Source organism: Cynocephalus volans, chromosome 15, assembly GCF_027409185.1.
Source record: "Cynocephalus volans isolate mCynVol1 chromosome 15, mCynVol1.pri, whole genome shotgun sequence".
NCBI lineage: Eukaryota > Metazoa > Chordata > Mammalia > Dermoptera > Cynocephalidae > Cynocephalus > Cynocephalus volans.
In genome coordinates this window covers 29,849,847-29,869,272 of record NC_084474.1, presented here as the reverse complement: position 1 = coordinate 29,869,272, position 19,426 = coordinate 29,849,847, and the positions used below count along the sequence as shown (strand labels likewise).

Below are 19,426 nucleotides of genomic sequence, written 5' to 3'. Positions count from 1 at the left end.
TCTGGCTTACCCTAGGACACCTACGAGTCGTGGGGCTTCATTCTGTCTTTAAGTGGACAGAGCGCATGCGTCGACTTCCTCTTTTCCGGGTGGAATCATGGAGGGTGTCGAGTAAGTTGTTTTTCGTTGTCTGAAGAATCCTTCTCCATCCCCGATACCAGAGACGTTTTGCCTCACATTCTCCCTATGTGACTGTAGCTTGCACCTTTGCTCATTTATCTATGTGTTTGTGACGCTCTGCGACACCAGTGGGGGACCCCAGGCTAGGATGGATGCGGGCGGCATTGGGGCGGAGGTTTTGGAGATTTCGGGAACCAGGTGTGCGGTTGGCCGGCGGTCCGGTCTTCCGTGGAGGGTCTTTGGAGGGACGTGCAGAATCTCAAAGTTGGGTTCGCTCTTGGCTGGCACTAGGCTCAGGCGTCTCTGCCGTTAGGTCTTTGCTTTTAGCATGTGGAGCTTGAGACTCGAACCAGGGTGTTGGTGGTCTTTTTAAAGAAATCTAGGGGCCAGTGTCTTGCTGTAATTTTTCAGTCAAAAAGTTTTTAAAAAGTAACGTTTTGTTACTTTGCTGTGGATATTTTCCTCGTCGGAGGCTGGAACTGAGGCCGGAATATATGTAAATTTATTGTTACTGTTAAATTTGTGATTGCTGTTGAAATAAAGTGGTCCGTGTTAAAGGTGAAGGTAATTGGTATGGAGGAATTCTGAATTCTCTCTTACACTTCAGCGTGCTAGAGAAGCTAAGCGTAGCATTGCTTTGAGCCAGCGACAATACTTTTAAACAACAAAGTGGTCAGTACAGAATGGGAGTAATACAGCTCTGTTAGCTTTTTGAGTTGCTGATAACATTTTCTTGTTTGCTAATGTCAGAGAGAAGAAAAAGAAGGTTCCTGCTGTGCCGGAAACCCTTAAGAAAAAGCGAAGGAATTTCGCAGAGCTGAAGGTCAAGCGCCTGAGAAAGAAATTTGCCCTAAAGATGGTGAGTAAACTTTTTGAGGCAGGTAAGAAGAAGCCTTGTGGTTGGGATTGAGGGAGGAGAAATGTTCTTAGCAAGACTCGTTTACTTCAGTACTGTCCCAAACAACTGCTTAGGTTTCTAATGTGGCATTCTCAGATAAAGGTATCTGACTTTTGGAATGTTTTGGCATACCTTGGCAAGAAAACGGTTTCAAGGGAAGACTTTTTTTTATGTTATTGCTAATTGAGGTTGGGAGCTAAAAATCATCGATAACTGATAATTGGTTTCCAGCTTCGAAAGGCAAGGAGGAAGCTTATCTATGAAAAAGCTAAGCACTATCACAAGGAATATAGGCAGATGTACAGAACTGAGATTCGTATGGCTAGGATGGCAAGAAAAGCTGGCAACTTCTATGTACCTGCAGAACCCAAATTGGCATTTGTCATCAGGATCAGAGGGTAAGTTCAGTTTCTATTGTTTTCTGGTTTTAAAAGGAAAGTTATACAGCCTCAGCAAAACTTTGTTACTTTTGGGAGACCTGATTCTGAAACATTGCAATGATAGTGTTTTGACAATAGCTAGAACAAAGGGTGGGGCTGTAATCATTTTAATGGTTTAGTTGCAAATCCTTTGCCAAAAGCTCCTATCCATTTTCTCGTTGAGTACCGGAGGGGTTCAGTGTCCACCAGTGGTGTTGGATCTTTTGTTACATGAGAGTATTCCTATCTGTTTAGGTGGGACTTGTGTGTTGTCCAAAGTTATAATGCTTAGCTTCCTGTCCTTTATTAATAAAAATTCTGGTAAAAGCCAAATGAATTTACTGTTTCCTTTTCGCTGTAGTATCAATGGTGTGAGCCCAAAGGTCCGAAAGGTGTTGCAGCTTCTTCGCCTTCGCCAGATCTTCAATGGCACCTTTGTTAAGCTCAACAAGGCTTCCATTAACATGCTGAGGATTGTGGAACCATATATTGCTTGGGGGTAAGTCTCTCTTTCCTTTTGATTTCTGTTTGGTAAATTGGATACGTAGTAAGCTGTAGATGTTTTAACAGTGATAGCCTTGTTCTTTGGTCCTTTATGTCTGCTTTTTATATTTCAGGTATCCAAACCTGAAGTCAGTAAATGAACTAATATACAAGCGTGGTTATGGCAAAATCAATAAGAAGCGAATTGCCTTGACAGATAACAGTTTGATTGCTCGATCTCTTGGTAAGTTCTGCCTATTTTGGAAATAGTTGATATTAAACCATAGTGTTAATTTCCTGGCACTTTGTGGCCCTACATTTCTCATTATGGACATTCACATGTTTCCTGCAATCCTAGTTTAAGTATGAGGAAAATGCAAGGTATGATTTATGATTTCATTGGCTCGAACCTTACTTTTGTAACTAAAGCCATGTATTTGCCTCTGTGTTGTTTGCTCGGTTTGCTTTTAATTCAGCCTATAACTGCACTTGTTGAGTTCCTTGAATTTTATAATCCCTTAAAACTTCAATAATCTTAAATAACATTAAAATTTTCAGGTAAATATGGCATCATCTGCATGGAAGATCTGATTCATGAGATCTATACTGTTGGAAAGCGCTTCAAAGAAGCAAATAATTTCCTGTGGCCCTTTAAATTATCTTCTCCACGGGGTGGGATGAAGAAGAAGACTACTCATTTTGTGGAAGGTGGAGATGCTGGCAACAGGGAAGACCAGATCAACAGGCTTATTAGAAGGATGAACTAAGGTGAGAGACTGCATTCTGAAAGAAGTTGTCTTAATACTAGAGCAAAAGTAGTGGTCCTCTTGAATATGAGGGGTTTTCCAAAAGTTAAAAGAGTCGTATATCTTTCAATTCCATTTTTCCTTGAACTTTTTGAAGTACCCTCGTACTTTATCCACTAAATATTGATGGGTTTTTGGTTGAATTTTAATCAATGCTTTCAGTGGGGGAAAAGTCAGCTGTTTTATATGATTACAGTAGGTTTGGCTACTTTTCTTGTGAGGACATTTCTGGAGGGAAGAAAGCCCATTTTTGCATATTTATTTAAAAATGGATATTGAATTGTTAGCTTCTTTATAACTATGATTTATGTTAATTCTTAGCTGCTAGGGTGTTTCTTTAATGGGCTTCTTTTTTTTCCTTTCAGGTATCTACCATGATTGTTTTTGCAATCTGTTTAGTTAAATAAAGTGACTACTTTCAAATTGAAATGTATCGGTGGCTTTTTTGTTGGCCCTCCTCTGCCTTCCCTTAACTATTGTGGCAATCTTGGTGTGTGATAAAATTATGCCATATCAACATTCCCCTTACATGCAAAATTGAGGTTTTTGTCTTGTGAAAAACATATTTGGGGTTTATTCAAGGCTTTTCTCTACAAAAAATCTTAATTTTTCCACGTTTGAATTATGCCAAGCAAGTCAAAATGGATTTATTCTTTTTATCCTTTTTCACAAGCATTTATGCATGATTTGTAGGTAAGAGAATAAAAGTTTGGTTTATGAAAAAAGTTAAATTTTGTTGTTGAAATTCTATTTGTCAGTCTTTGGCTTGCCTGTAAACTACTGTGTAAATATGTGTTGTTTTCCTTTTGCATTCCATTTTTATGCTCTTGTTTTGCATTTTGCCCATGTTTAGGTGAATTACAAAGGAAGAAATGAAATTTGTGCTCATGGATGCAAAGTTATTTGAGAGCATCTTAAACACTTGTGAAATTAATGAGCAAAAACTTAAAATGGAAAGTTTTGGTATTTTTATAATTAATGTTTATGTTTTACATGTCTTTTCACCTAGACTAGTAAACTGAAGAATTTTGAGTGTAGAATGTAACATGAAGTACAGACAATAAAAATAAAATATTTTTGTGGTCCTCATTGATTGTGCCCAGGATCTGAAGCAGTGTGAAACAGATCTCTTAAGTCTTTTGGCACTATTGTATCACAGTCATAAATTACTTTTTAATATTTGAAAGTTGATAGATAAGTATATATAGAATTTCTTTGGGTTCTTTGTTCCTGATCATGGAAGCTATTCTGGGTTAGTTTCTCCAGGGTCTGAGTTCTGTAGAGAAATCAAGAAGATACTTTATAAAAATCATGTTTTGTTTATGGGTATACCCATGTTTTGCCAGAGATTTGTTGTCTTCGCGAACTGTTAGATTAATGTAAAAAAAATACATTAATCTCTAGGTGGAGCCGAAGAGTTTAAGGTTTTTTTTTTTGTTTTTTTTTTTGTCTTTTTTTCATGACCGGTAAGGGGATCGCAACCCTTGGCTTGGTGTCGTCCGCACCGCGCTCAGCCAGTGAGTGCACAGGTTATCCCTATATAGGATCTGAACCTGTGGTAGGGGCGCCACAACGCTCCCAAGCGCCACACTCTCCCGAGTGCGCCACGGGGCTGGCCCGAGTTTAAGTTTTGAAATACCCTATTTTGTTTTACTTCTTTGGTAGGTAAGTATAGAGTACAGCTAGTCTTTGCACATCCAGTATCCTGAAAGGTAGGCGTGGCTCAGATGATGTTAGAACCTGTTTGGCTTCCAGGTCTTAGAAGAATAATGAGGGCCACAGTGGCCTTTGTGGGGATTAAGAATACAATCTTTTGGTATTTGCAGGGACTGGTCCAGGACCCCCCTTGGATACCAAAATCTGCAGATGCTCAAAGTTGTTGATATAAAGTGGTATGTTTGCATATAACCCATGTACATCCTCCGTATTTGTAGTTTGAATCATCTCTAGAATACTCATAATAACCTAGTAAAATATAGGTGGTATGTAAGTAGTTGTTATACTATACTGTTTTTTGTTTAATATTTTCAATCCATGGTTGGTTGTATCTGAATGCAGAACCCACGGATACGGAGGGCCAACTATCCAGTTATGGAATGAGGTATGGATGGCATATTGCTAACTTCTTAGGCATGTGTGAGTGGGTGAGTGAAGTATAGGAAGTCCTCATTGGGATAGAAATAATATCAAAGTGGCACTCTATGTACAGGCTAGTAGTATTTAGGAAAGCATTTTTTTTTAATTACTGAATTTTATTTTTAGCGTGTTTTGAGGTTCACAGCACAACTGAGCAGAAAATGCGCAGGGTTCCCGTACACCTTGTCTCCACACTAGTACATCCCTCCCCCATTATCTATTCTCTCACCACAATGGTAAGTTTGTTACAATTGATAAACCTACATTGACACATTATTACCCGATAGCAAAACTTTTTGAGCTGGTGAGGGAATAGGAAGATTCTGAGGGATATCTAGGATGAAGAAATGGACAAAGCAGACACAATTCCACTTTAAGTCCTGGAAATTCAATTCTTCCATTTTCCATTTAAGTCATTTTCCAACTGGAGCCTGAGGCCAGAGGACTAGAGGAAGAGAAAATGAAGGAGTCGTAGAGATCCAGGATAGCTATAGAGAACCCTGAAGATCTTGCAGGGGAGTTGAGGAACCTAGGCAGTTTCAGGGAGTGGGGATAAATAGAAAAAGCTTATAGAGTTGCTGTCAGGTGACAACTTTAGCTGTTAGTTTCTTAGGGAGTAAAGTGGACTAATTAGCCTTCATATCAGGATTGTGAAGACTAAAGATAGTGGGTATGAAAATGTTTTGAGAACTGTTGAAACCTATTCAAATGCAGGTTAATACTTTTGTTTTACTTGGGAAACCCACCTCTCTCCAAATGGGGGGTCATTGCTTGCAAGAAACCCTCCAGTAGAGGGCCCAACCAACCTTTGAGTCTGGGCAACCTAGTAGGTTACACCAAAAAAAAAAAGTTACTTCACATGTTTATTTCTTTCCTACCCTTCAGAGTTCCAAGTTCCTCTAGTAGGTCTTCCCCTAGTTATCCTAGTCTTCATAAAGTTGTGTTGTACTTGTTGGCCTTTAACCAGTCTTACCTAGTATTTGAAGGTTTATTTGTAGTTAGCTGGATTAAGAGTGCTGGCTTTGGATCCAGACTGTTTGGGTTCGTATCCTATGTCCACTTACTAGCTTGGGCCCGTAAATTAATCTCAGTTTCCTAATCAGGAAAATGGGAAATAATCATGCCTAATTTCATAGGATTTTAATGAAGATTAAATGTTTCAGATCATGTAAAATGCTTACAGCAGTGCCTGGCTTAAAGTGCTCAAAATGCTACTTAATATGTAATGTAACTTGAGCACTTAGTGTGGGTGTACAATGGTGCACAGAAAATAGCCTCTGCTTTTGTGTGTCAGTCTAATGGGCGAGACAGACAACACAAATATAGAGAAATGAGTGCTACAGGGATTTACAGGTTGTGACAGAGCCTTTTGTGGTGTCTTTGGAGTCCCACATCCATGGGGAGACAGACAGCTTCCTGCTTCCACTATTTTCCTATACAGATTTGCTGTCAAAGAAGCCAAAACATTGCTCATGTACATGCCTCCCTTCTGCTAGGTAGTAAACTTTGTAAGGCCAGGCCTTGTTTAATCCCTTCCCAGTACCTGACATATAGTAGGCACTCTGTTAAATGAATGTATTAGTTTCCTGTTGCTGCTGTGACAGCACCAATAAGATTACCACAAACTTAAGTGACTTAAATTTATTATCTTGACAGTTCAAGAGGTCAGAAGTCCAAAAATCAGTTTCAGTAGCACTTTATTATTATTATTTTTATTTCTTATTTTTTGGTGGCTGGCCGGTACAGAGATTGAACCCTGGACTTTGATGTTATCAGCACTGTGCTTTAACCAGCTGAGCTAACCAGCCAGTCCCAAAAACCAGTTTCAGTAGGCTAAATCAAGGTATCAGCAGGCCTGTGTTTGTTCTGAAGGCTGTAGAGAATATATTTCCTTGCCTTTTCCAGTTTGTAGGAGTCCCTTGCATTTCTTGGCTGATGGCCCCTTCATCTTCAAGATGCAACCTCTACTTCCATCCTTACATCTTCTCTGATCTTCCTGCCTCACTTTTATAAGAACCTTGTGATTACGTTGGGTGACCCAGATAATCTAGGATAGTTTCCCTGATCTCAAAATCCTTAATTTAAGTCCATCTACAGAGTCCCTTTTGTTGCCACATAAGGAAACATATTCACAGGTTCCAGGAATTAGGGCGTGGAAATCTTTGGGAAGGCCATTATTTAATATTTCATTTCTGGCTCTCCAGCTATATTCTTTGTTTCTCAAGAGTGACAAGCTTTTAATGGTAGAGTCATGGCACTTGTAATCTTGTGTCTGGAACAGTCAGCCCCCAGGTCTCTGCGCTTGGCTTTTTCATTTCAGAAAGAAAAAGAGGTTTGTTTGTTTGTTTTTTTGACATATCTCTCCATATAACTTTTTTTCATAGCATCTCTTACTATCTGAAACTGTTTACTTGTCACTTTTCCCAGCCACTCCGCAATAAAAGGTTTGAGTCTTAGTCCTCTTTTATACTAGCACTTAGGACAAAGCCTGGTGCATTGTAGGCATTTCACTTTTTTGACTGAATGAATCTAACCTTCTCAGGACTATAGCTGCTTACAGTTTTGAGTCTCCAGTTGCTGGCACATTGTTGTCCTTGGGTAGTTGGTGATGGGGAATGGTGAGAGGAGGAGTGGGGCCTGGAGTGGAGATTGATGGGAGTGTATATATTACTTTGGAGGACTCAGAAGACAGTTTTATTGTGCAGGGATAATGGTATGTAATAATACAGCATGTTAGGGGAATACAGGAGGTGGTTCATGTTACGAAGATTTAAGTTTTCCAAAGGAGGTAGACTTCAGATACCTGACGACAGAACAGTTTAGAAAATGCAGAGGGTTTGGAAAGAGTGTCAGGGGTGTGACAGTCAGCCCTATATGACAGCAAAACTCAAGAAGAACATTTAATAAACATTTGATCACTTACTGAATGCCAGTGTATCACTTAATCCACATAAATCCTAGGACTGGTTCTCCACTTTGCATCCCCAGAGCTGAATTCTTAATTGGTTTGGGATGGGCCCCAGACTTTTTCCCTCTTAAATTCTCCACGTAATTTTTAATGTACAGCCTAGTCCTGTTAAGTTCACCACTATATTTTTTTAGATGAGTTAATTTTCCCTCGCTCAGGATCACACAACTAAGTAAGTGGTGGGCCAGTATTAGATTCCAGGCCTAATTTGAGTTGGTTTTAACCAGAGAAGCTAGGAAAAGTTGGTGTCAAGCTTAATGAAAACTGAGAAAATTGGTGTGTTGAGAGCAGTTTCAAAAGCTTTTGTGGGATCTGAAACCATTCTATGAGGGCTAAGCTTGCAGCTCTGGTGAGGGTCAAGAAAAGAAGGCAGAGGGTTTAGAACATAATTGACAAGAGTACAGATGTTAAGATCCTACTGTGCAAGTGTGGGACCTAGGTAGCCAAGCTACGGAGAGGACACACCTAACCTTTCACAAAGGAACCTCAACAAAGGAGTGAGAACGTGGAATTGGGATGGACTGGGTGAGGCAGCTCGACCTTGTCACTACCAAAGATTGGGCTAGTCTGGTAATACTGGGCTAGACCCATCAGTACTCTGGAAAGCCTGGTTACTCTGAATCTGAAAAATGAGTCTTTGGTACAAGCTCATGTGCAAACAACCTAGGAAACTGAACTCCATCAACCGTTTCTGACTGCCCACTACCCACCCTATGCTGCGTGGCACTCTAAACTTCCAGGCCACCCTCACCTCGTCCCACGACTGACGATGTTCGCCCAGCCTGGGTTCAGCACAGTCAGCCCTCCGCAGCAGTGGCCTCGAAGGCGCACTCCACAGTACGTGTCGAGGGACCAGGCGTCCATCCTGGCCCGGCACCCTAACACTGGGTCCCCTCCCCTGCGGAACTGCGGCCCGCGACCTTGCCGAGGGCAGCCTGGCCGCCGCAGGCTCCGGGCGCCTAGCAACGGGCGCGCGGGGCTGGAACCGCCGGAGCCGCTGGCCGGGCGGGCCGGGACGGGGCTGGGCGGCGGGCGCTCCGTGCTCCCGAGCGTCGCCGGGCTGCCAGCCGCCGAGCATGCTCGCCCCGACAGCGGCGCCCGTGCGAGCGCGCGGCCGCCTGCCCCTCCCCGCCGCCGCCGCCGCCAGCCCCGCGACGCGGCCGGGCTGGGCCGGGGGCTCGGGTCGGAGCCCGGCCGCGGCTGGCTCCCGCTCTGCCCGCTGCCCCCGCTACCCCCGCTGCTGGAGCCTCCGACCGGGGCGCCGCAGGCCAGGCATGCGAAGAAGCCCCTCCCCTCGGTGGAGCTGCGGGGACAGTGAGTGCGCGGGCGGCCGGCCTCGGGACGGGACAGGAGCGGGCGCCCGGGAGGGCCAGGGGACCTTACCGAGCCAGGGCTGAAAGGGAGGTCCGCTCTGGACGTCATCTGGTCCGGCCCCGTCCCAAGAAGGGGAAACTGAGGCCCAGAAAGGCACGTGGGTCACTCCAAGGATTCTCTTGACTCTGTATGAGGGACCTGGCGGAAAGGCCTGGATGTGAGGACCTGAGCAGAGCCACCGTGCGGGGTCTGGTGACGGGTGGCGGTCGGGGGATGACCCTGGGCAAGGAGGGCCTGCTGCCAGATCTGTATTTTCTCTCCGCACCCCTCACGTTCAGGTACAAGCAGCTACACGTCATCCCTTAGGGGACACACCCTTGGCAGGTTCACACACCAACCCTCCCAGGCCTTAAACTGGGGAAGGGGAAGAAACGTGTTGACTTTCTTTGATTACCTCTGTTTCTCTCCTCCATCCACACTCGCACCCAGCCGTGTTGCCCAGGACTTGGGAGACTGACCCTGTTCATCAGATTGTTCTAACCCTGTTTTCATTGCTGATTTTGCTTTGTGCCGTTTCTGATTTACCTATAATTTCTGTGTGTATTACTTTTCTCACTGGGGGCTAAAAATACTAGAAAATATTGTGTCACGCAGGTGGTCTCTTGTACTGGCCATTTGCTTGTACAGCCTCTTTGGGGTCATAGACATCACGAAAACTGTGGAGCCTCTCCCCAGACAAATGCAAACAATTTTGCAAGGAATTCTAAGTTATTATTCTTCCCGAAGCACAAGAATCTCTGCTCTTCATCTTTATTTTAGTGTTCATCCTTCCATTCTTTTCTTTCTGTGTTTTGGTCATAAGTGGAATCATAATGAATTCTTTTGAGAAATTGCTTTTTTCGGTTTTGAAGATACGGAGAATACCTTTCACATCAGTTGACTTAGGTCGGCACTGAGTATTTCATGGTACAGATATATCAGTTTGTATATCCTCATTCAGATAGGTTCCAGTTTTTCCCTGTTACAAAGAATGCAACAATGAACATTCACATAGGAACAGTTCTATCAAATAAATTCCTCGAAGTAGAATTGCTGGTCAGATGTACGTACATTTAAAAATCTTGATAGAATCTTGCGTCCAGAAAATCTGTACTGATTATTAGAGGGTAATTGATTAGAAATCCAGGTGTAGATGAATGGCTGCCTGGGGACTGGGAGGTGGGAAAGGGTGGAAGCCTATGAAGAAGCATAAGGGAAGAGTTAGATGGATGGATATATTCATTATTTTGATTGTGGTGATGGCTTCATGGGTGTATACATCTTCAGATTTATCAAAGTGTACTTTAAATATGTGCAGTTTATTGAATGTCAATCATGCCTCAATAAAGATGTTAATAAAAGAGATGGATTTCATCTTAGAGTGGTCAGATATAATGTTTTAAGTCCTGTACCATTATCCATGTGAAAAAGAGTTGCCATTTTAAAATATATGTACACAACTTGAAGCAATCTGGGCTACCTCAGTTAAAACATTTTGATTTTTTAACGGAAGTCTTAAAGGAATATACTTTATTAAGATATAGATTTGTGAATTTGTCCTAATTCTGGATGATTTTTTTCTCAAGTTTGTACCTATGATCTGGATGTTAAACTGGGTTTTAAGCAGCTTTTACAATGTATAAATCCACATTAGTTTAATTTTTTCCTCATGAGAGATACAGAAAGATCCATGTCTCAGTGAGCCCATATCCTAATAAATACTTTCAATAAAACTTTTTTTTAACTTAAAAAAAAAATCACTGATTTACCTTTTCATCAACAGGCTGTGGTAAGAAAAAACTTTATTATTATTTTGAAATAATTTAAACAATAGCTTCTGCTTACTGAATTTATTACATGCCAGTAGTGACTGTGCTAAACGCTTTACATACATTTTAAACTTTCATCCTCACAAACCCTATGAGTCAGAGGCACTATTATTTTCTTCAAGATCCTGTGGTTATGCAGCTATTGAAGGGCAGAATCCAGGCTCATTGTACAACAATGCTTGTGTTCTTTGTGGGGCCTGGATCCCTGTTCAGACTGGCAACTGTGCCTCATTGGGTCATTTCAGGATTAAATGAGCTCGTGTATTTGGTATTACAGTAACGTTAATTCCTATTTCGACTAACCCCTGAAGATTTGGACATGGTTCAGTGCTTCCAGTAATGCTGGTTCCTCTGGACCATCAGCCTCTCCAATCACTCCTCCTCTGCCTTTTCTTCATCTTCCTGCCTTACATGTATTTTAAGAAAATCCCTGGCTTTCTGCTCTCTCAGAAATCTCCTATGCCAACTTTGATGCAGCCTCTGGCTTTAATTCTCACCTGTAAATAGATAACTGTTAACATTTTCATCTCCAAACCAAACCTGTAGCCCTCAATTTCTACTGCTTGGATCCAGGTTATATCTCTCCACTGGATGTCCTATATTCATGTTATCTAAAATTGAACTCTTTGCTGTCCTCCACCCCCAGACTAGATGTTCTCTTTGCATTTAATTCCTGGTTCCATAATTCTCTTAGTCACCCCAGTTCACAGCCTCAGTCATCTTTGACTCCTTTTTTTTGGCCAAGCTTCCCAAACTCAGTCAATCGCCATTCTTGCATTCTCACTGCCACTATTCTAATTTAAGCAGTCTGGATTATTGTAATAGCCTCTTAACTCCTCTCCTTGGCTCCATTGTCTACCATATTAATCTTCCTAAAGCAGAGCTGTGAATATATGCCACACCTCTGTTCAAAAACCTTCAGTGGCTCCCCATTGCTCAAAAAGGAAAGTTCAAAACCACTTTGCCCAGCATTCAAGTTTGTAATCTTACGCCAATCTATCATTATTTCTCACAATGCTTTTATCTGAACCCCTTTCTCCAGGCAAACTAGAATGCTTATAGTCCATTCTCTATGACATCTTTCCCATCTGTATCTTTTCCTAGAATGCTTCTACCCACATTTTGGCTTGTCTAAATCCTACTTAAATGTTTTCTAGTTTCTTTCAAATCTTTTTCTGAATCTTCACCTGAAAGTAATATCCCTCTCATTTTCACTCTAATACTTTGTATATCTCTTAAGGCTTTAATTTTACACATACTGCCTCATACTGCTTGTATGAGTGGCTACTGTTTTTTCTTCTGGACTAGAAATTCCATGAAGATAGGATCTTTACTTAGTTTATCTTCATATTTCTCATGCACATGGCACATTGTGTTGTGCATAGTACATGCTTAGTGAATATATTTGAGTGAGTGAGCTAATATATTACTTGGGAATGAAAAATTGCATTATTAACATATTGCTAGCTGTAGCAACAAAGAGATCCCAACATTGTAATGGTTTAACCTACAGCGGTTTATTTCTTGCTCACATCATGACAATTCCAAGGCAGGTGTTTCTGGTCATCAGGTGGCTTTCTTCCACATTGTAGAAGGACCCAGGCTCTGCCATTTATGAGCGCTTCACTCTTATCTAAACCCAGTCAGCAAAAGGGGAAGGAGAGAGTTTGGAGAAAGCAGGCCTGCTTTTTAAGAGCAAGATTCTTGCAGAAGGTTTTACATGTCACATTTGCTCACGTTCTGATCACAAGGAGGCAGCCACTTCCTAGGAGCAACTCTATTCTTGGGAGGAGGAGCAAGACTTTTAGTGGACATTCAGCCTTCTTTGCCACAGATAATTTCTGCTTTCACAACCACTGGAACTTAGCTTGAACATCATTTGCTCAAAAGACAAAAACAAAATGCTCCTGCTTCCTCAGTCTGGTTAGGTCAGCTAAGGCTCTGTCATACCACAGAATTTTTTTTTTTAGTTAAATTAATTTATTTTTACTGAAACATAATTGATTGTACATATCTGTGGGGTACAGAGTTGAATATCAATAACTGTGTGCAATATGTGATGCTCAAATCAGGATAATTAGCGTATTCAACGTTAAAGAATGTAATTATTTTCGTGGCCCTTTACCAATTCCTTTTTTTATCTCCCCTTCCCCTCATACACAGAATTTGAACACAGTTTTATCATTAGTATTTATTGTAATAAACTGTTATTGTTTATTTACTTTATTCCCCCCTCCCTCCATAGATTGTATGCTTTTATATCTTAATCATTTTTGTATTTTAACTCCTAGTACAGTGCCTGGTGTAGTGAATAAATAAATAGCTTTCTCAATGATCCTATAAATCGTCTTTCTTTATGTTCACTTGATAAATTATTTTGGTTTAAACAAAGCTAAAAATAAAGATGATCTTACCATTTCCTGCTGTTTGATGTTTGGTTTATTGCCAGCCTCTTTTCTTTTCCGTTATATAAAATATAGGATTTGACATCCTTGAAGATAAATTTTTGTATCAATGATTATTCCTTTAGGATAAATTCCAGGGAGTAGAATTGGTGGGTCAAAAGTGTATAAAATTATAAGGACACATATATTGCTAGATTGCCTACTCAAAATATTATACTAACACATGCTCCACTGAAACTTTGAGTGCCTGTTTCCTTGAACCCCATTTACGCTGTCTATTATTAATATTAAAAGAAAAAAATCCCTTCTATTTTGATTGCAAAAAGTAGTAGCTCATATTATTTTGCTTTTGTTTGAGTACTAGTGAGGATGAACTTTTAATTGACCATTTGTATTTTTTCTGTAATGAGTTACACATTCTTTAGTAAATGCACTCGCTATAGAATTCTTTTTCGTTTTTGGTCTTTGAGATGTTTATATATAAAAGAAATTAAACTTTTTAGTTCTTTATGTCATTTGAAACATAAAAACGTCATTTGAAAAGTTGTTCTGGGAACTTCTGGGCAATGTGGAAGACTGACCTGTCATGGAAGGATCCCCATTCTGCTTCAGTATTTCAAATGCTGAGTAAAATATAATAACAATTTATGGATATGTGGCTGACCTAGTAACCAAGAGAAGGAAATCCCCAGGTGCCGGAAATGAAGGAATGTTAACATAGAAAGCCACCATCTGCTGAAAACTGGGAATCACAAAGAAGTACTGTTCCAGTTACTATGACTGCATAACACATTTCTCCAAAACTTAGTGGTATAAAACAACCATTTATTGTGCTCATGGATTCTGTGGGTCAGGAATTTGGACAGTGCACAGCTGGGACAGCTTGACTCTGCTTCATGATGTCTAGGGCCTCTGCTGGAAGATTTGAGGCTCAGGGTTGGAATCCCCTGAAGGCTTATTCACTCATGTGTCTGGTGGTTGATGTTGGCTGTTGACTGAGATGTTAGCTGTGGTTGTCAGCTGGGACCTCTGCATGGTCTCTCCATTGTCACCTGGCTTCCTTACAAAATGGTGATTGTGTTTCAAAGGTGAGAATACTGAGAGAGCCAGGTGGGGAAGTCATATCACTTTTTATGAATTAACCTTGGAAATCACACTGTGACTTCCACTGATCACACTTTTTGATGGAGAAGTGTCGACAACACATTGGAGGAAGAGCATGTTGGACTGGATATGGATTAGCGCATCCATCTTTGAAAAATACATCTGCCACAAATGTCTTGACCCTCAGATGATAACTGAAAAATAGCCCCCATTGGCCTCAGGAGGCTGCAAAGAACCTCACCATGCACTTGGACTGTGCTGAGAAAAGAGTCAACTGCTAGAGATTAGCGCTTCATTTCCTGTACCAGCTCAAGTCTGGGGCGGCAGTTCATATTACTACATGGTCAGAGACCATATAATCCAAGAAGTTGACATATTAACCAGTCTGGTACCTCTGAAACCCAGGACCGGGCAGGAGAGTCTCTCTGTATAGCAGAGTTTCCATAGCTCAAGAACACTTGACTCCTGTAGATAGAAATTTCTCTAATGATGAGTTCACAAAGATTACAAACTATGTAAGGAAATTGGCCGCCAGTGGGGTGAGTTGGCAGATGCAGCAAATGGGAGATTTATACCCGAAAACTGATAATAATAGAACAGTATGGAAAAAAATTTAATTTGTAATATTTAAGAAGATGAAGGAATGGAAACCATAAGGCAAGAATAGGACAGAATGAAAAAGAATAGGAGGATAGGGAAACTGTCCTGTAATACTTGGGACACAACAGGGCACAACAAGGAACTGTTCCACCTAAAATGCCAGCAGTGCTTGAGTTGAGATGCCCAGCAGAGAGAGTAAAGTAGGGGCAATTATATATAATTCAAATGACTTCTGTATAAAGATAGTGATTGAACACATTAATCAACCCTCTCCCTTCTAAAATCCCATTGAAATGATAAGGATTTTAAAAATTAAAATGGCAAAAATCCATAAGGACTTAACAGAATAAAAGAAGAGATAATATTAGCAAAGTTGAAATCAGAGTGGTATTGGACTTCTTAATAATAATATTGGAAACACATAGTGGAACAGTCCTTTCGACATTTTTGGAAAAATTATTTCTAAACTGAGATTTTATTTCCATCCCATTATCACTAAGTGTGGGGGGTAAAATGTAGACAATTTTCAGATATATTCTAAAAAAAGATTTGCCTATTATGCACTCTTTTCCAGGAAGTTTCTTAAGGAAGTAAACCAAAGACAAACAAAAAAGCTTATATGCACCCTTTCTTGGGAAGCTTAAAACAAAGGAATAAACAAAAACAAACAAAAAGGTTACATGCACACAAACGTGTACATATATAATTTTTAGCAAAAGGCAGTGAGGCTGGCCAGTTAGCTCAGTTGGTTAGAGTGGAGCCTTATAACGCCAAGGTCATGGATTCAGATCCAGCCAGCTGCCAGAAAAAAAAACAAAAAACAAAAAACAAATTAAGGCAGTGTGATATTGGCCCAGGGGTAGTCAATAAGATCAGTGAAATATAGAAAGGGCCCAGAGTCAGACTCAAGTATTTAGGGGATTTTTCTTGGTTTTACTTATATGTCTTAGAGTAGGAAAAGGGATTTCTTCAATATGACATTCATAGACAAAGAAATTGACAGATTTAACTATATCAAAATTAGAAGCCTAATAGAATAAATGACATTATAAACAGGTTAGACATAAACTAATGGTGGGAGAAGGTGTTTGCAACATACATAACATAAAGGATCAGTACTCCGAATATGTAAAGAAATACAAGTCAATAAGACAGAATTCTGTACAAAAATGGGTGAAGCACAGAATTAGTTTGCAGAAGATGAAACCTACATGGCCAATAAACACTGATTTTTGATGAAACCTACATGGCCAATAAACACTGATTTTAAGGGAAATAAAAATTAATAATTAGGTGAGGTATTATTTTACATCTAAAGATTAGCAAAAATTAAATGGCTTAATCATTGCAAGTGTATATAAGAATGTGGATAAACAAAAAACTCTTATGGGAATACAAGTTGATATAATCACTTATTCAGTATAAATTGAGATTAGTACATGGAGAATAATCTAGTGATAGTATATAAAGTTAAAAATTTGCCCATCTTATGACCCGGTGAATCCAATTTTAGGGATATTACCCTGGAGAAACAAACATGTGTATTAGGAGTCACACAAAGATGTTAATTGTCACATTGTCATATTGGAAGACTCGAAACAATTTATGTGACCCTCTGTAGGAAATGTTTAATTATATACTTATATAATTTATGCAATATAGACAGCGGTAAAAGTGAGCAATCTAAATGTATAAATATGACTGAATCTCAAGTAAGTAAAAAAAAATTGCGGAAGGTATGTATAACTTATGTAAAACTAATAAAATATCAGAACAATTCAGTATATTTTCAACAGATACCTATATGTATATGTAGTTAATGTATAAAAGCAGATTTCAAGAATTCACACCAAATTTATGATAGTGGTTACCTCTGGGAAAGGAGAGAATGATAGCGGGGTGGAAAAATATTTGCTTTCTGTTCATTAAAAAAATGTGAAGCAACATGAAAATTCTTAAACTTTCTAATCCTGGGTAGTAGGGAAACTGGTGTTACGGTATTCTCTACACTTCTGTATTTTTAAAACATAAAAAAAGAAATGATAACCTTAAAAAGATGCAATGTGTTCCTTTGTGTACTAAATATGAATATTATAGTATCAGGTAAGCACTACCCCCCCCCCAAATTCTTTTGACAAGCAGCGTGGTATAAAAGAGAAAACAGTTAACAGTTATTTCTTGGTGGTTAAAAAAAAATAAACATTTTAACAAAATATAATTGGGATGATATATGATTACAAAATGTAATCTTTTAAGTGGTAGTCTTAAGAGTCATAAAATACACTTAACTAAGAAATGAAATAATTAGAATATATTCTATATAGTTAGGAAGGCTAAGCAAGATAAATATTTGGATTTAAGAAGATCACCATATGTGTCAATCTGCAATTTGAATTTTGAATTTTGAAGTACCTTTTAAACTCCAATTAAAAAAGCTCGCTAGCTTCACTAACAAAATTGCAAATTTCCTCCCAGCTCCTGAAATTTCATACATTATGCTTATCTAGATTTAGAAACGTCACATGTTAAAATGAAGTCCAAATGCAGAATTAATTTCGACTGTGGAACTACTGAACGTTTTTTAAGGAAAACATGTAATTGCTCATTGATTTTACTAAGGTTTCACACCATCTAATGTCAACTAGAACCTCAGTGTAGCCAGACAGTGCTTTTAGTTTCTGTTACTCACTTCTTTTTAACCACTGTCCCGTTCCCTGTAGCAACAAACTTCTATACTGTAAGTTTTGAAGGAAATTCTGAAAACTTTTGAGGTTTCTAATTTGTCTACTTTCACTTGCCTTTACCTTGGCATTATAGGACAATGGTTAAGAGCATGTTCTTTGGAGTCGGGAAGATGGCCTGAGTTAAATTTCCATCTCAAACAATTAGTAGCTGAGGCATTGTATTGTCTAAAGCCCAGTTTCTTTGATATAAAATAGAGATAATGATAGTAGTGCCATCCTCCAAGGTAGGCTTAATATTAATACTTTACAAGAATAAAGTGGGTTTATGTAATGCACATGAAGTAAACATAGTGCTTGGTGTAGGGAATACTCAAAGAATGTTAAACATTTAAATTTTATTATGCTTATAATAACAAGCATAATTAAGCCCTCATAAGGTCCTTTCACAAACGGAAATGGAGATGGACAATTTTCAAGTTAACGGGTCAAAGGTGGGATAGAAGGGAAAGGAAAAAAAAGCTTAGAAAATGTTTTTTAACCTGTAAGAAAGATACACTTCACTTATCAGGAATTAATTGAATTGCTGGTGGTAGAAGGAGGGGTGGGAAACGTAGAGATATAGGTGTGCACATTCACCTTCAAAGGAAAGTAAACAGAGGAAGAGGCACTGAGTCAAGCTGTATCTCCTCTACCCTGGCCATTGGTTGATTCTTGGCCTATTATAATAATAATGATGATTATGATAATAATAGCAGCTATCGTTTGTTTCTATGTATAAGAATGATACCTCCCTGTGCTCTAAACTGAAGAGGTTTTTTTGAGAATTAAAGCAGTGTGCTGGGCACTATTTAGGTGCTTGCCTTTAAACTTCATAATAACTCTGTAAGGCAGAGAGTACTGGCTCGCCAGATAGGGAGACTGAGGCACAGACAGGTTAACAAGAAAATAAGTTGTTGCATCCAGGAATGGGTGGCAGGAATGGGGAATTGGCAAAAGGCTTTGAGGTGTACGTGGATGGGGATGTTTATATCACTTGCCAAAGCTGCTATATTCATTCATTTCTTCATTTCTTAATTCACAGCTGGGAGCTTCTTTATTTAGAAATGCTTAAATGTAACTTTTCCTATGAGTTGAATATTTAAACACAAATAGGCAAATTAACTGTTTTTGAATTTTGAGAAATACTTATGTCCAGATAGGCACTTTGCATATGGCTTTTAAAATTGCTTTTCCTAATTTTCTACACGCTTCTTATGTTGTTAATTTTGTTAGATCTTCCTCTTAATATTTTTTCTTTAATTGCTTTCCTTCGGCCATCTCCTATCCCCCTAAAAAGGAGAATTTGATGAAAAGTAATATTTTTTTGTTCCCTATTGTATAAAATTCAAAGCAAACCATTTAACCTCCCCAAACCTCAATTTGTTTAATTAAAAAATTAAGGGATTAGGTCTCTGACAGGTCTATAAGTCAATGATTTCCTTTGAAGCATTTCTTTAATTCTTGAGTAAGAATCTCAATTCAGATAGCAGTAAGGTTTTTTCTTTTCTTTTTTTTTTGGCATCTGGCCAGTGGATGGAACTCTGGACCTCGGTGTTATCAGCACTATGCTCTAACCAACTGA

The 19,426-nt window shown here is 39.4% G+C and overlaps 1 protein-coding gene across 1 annotated transcript; it reads left to right on the top strand.

The window, feature by feature from the left end:
* Window positions 1–62: 62 nt before the first annotated feature.
* RPL7 (ribosomal protein L7) lies at window positions 63–3,457 on the top strand. Its single transcript, XM_063079616.1, has 7 exons — window positions 63–111; window positions 871–979; window positions 1,250–1,416; window positions 1,799–1,936; window positions 2,055–2,164; window positions 2,479–2,688; window positions 3,092–3,457. Exons 1-6 carry the CDS (start codon window positions 98–100, stop codon window positions 2,685–2,687), a joined length of 747 nt encoding a protein of 248 aa, XP_062935686.1. The 5' UTR covers window positions 63–97; the 3' UTR covers window position 2,688; window positions 3,092–3,457.
* Window positions 3,458–19,426: the final 15,969 nt, after the last annotated feature.

Coding starts and splice junctions, on each gene's coding strand:
- RPL7 (XM_063079616.1), top strand. Junction 980..1,249: donor AGAAATTTGCCCTAAAGATG/GTGAGTAAACTT, acceptor ATTGGTTTCCAG/CTTCGAAAGGCAAGGAGGAA. Junction 1,937..2,054: donor GAACCATATATTGCTTGGGG/GTAAGTCTCTCT, acceptor TTTATATTTCAG/GTATCCAAACCTGAAGTCAG.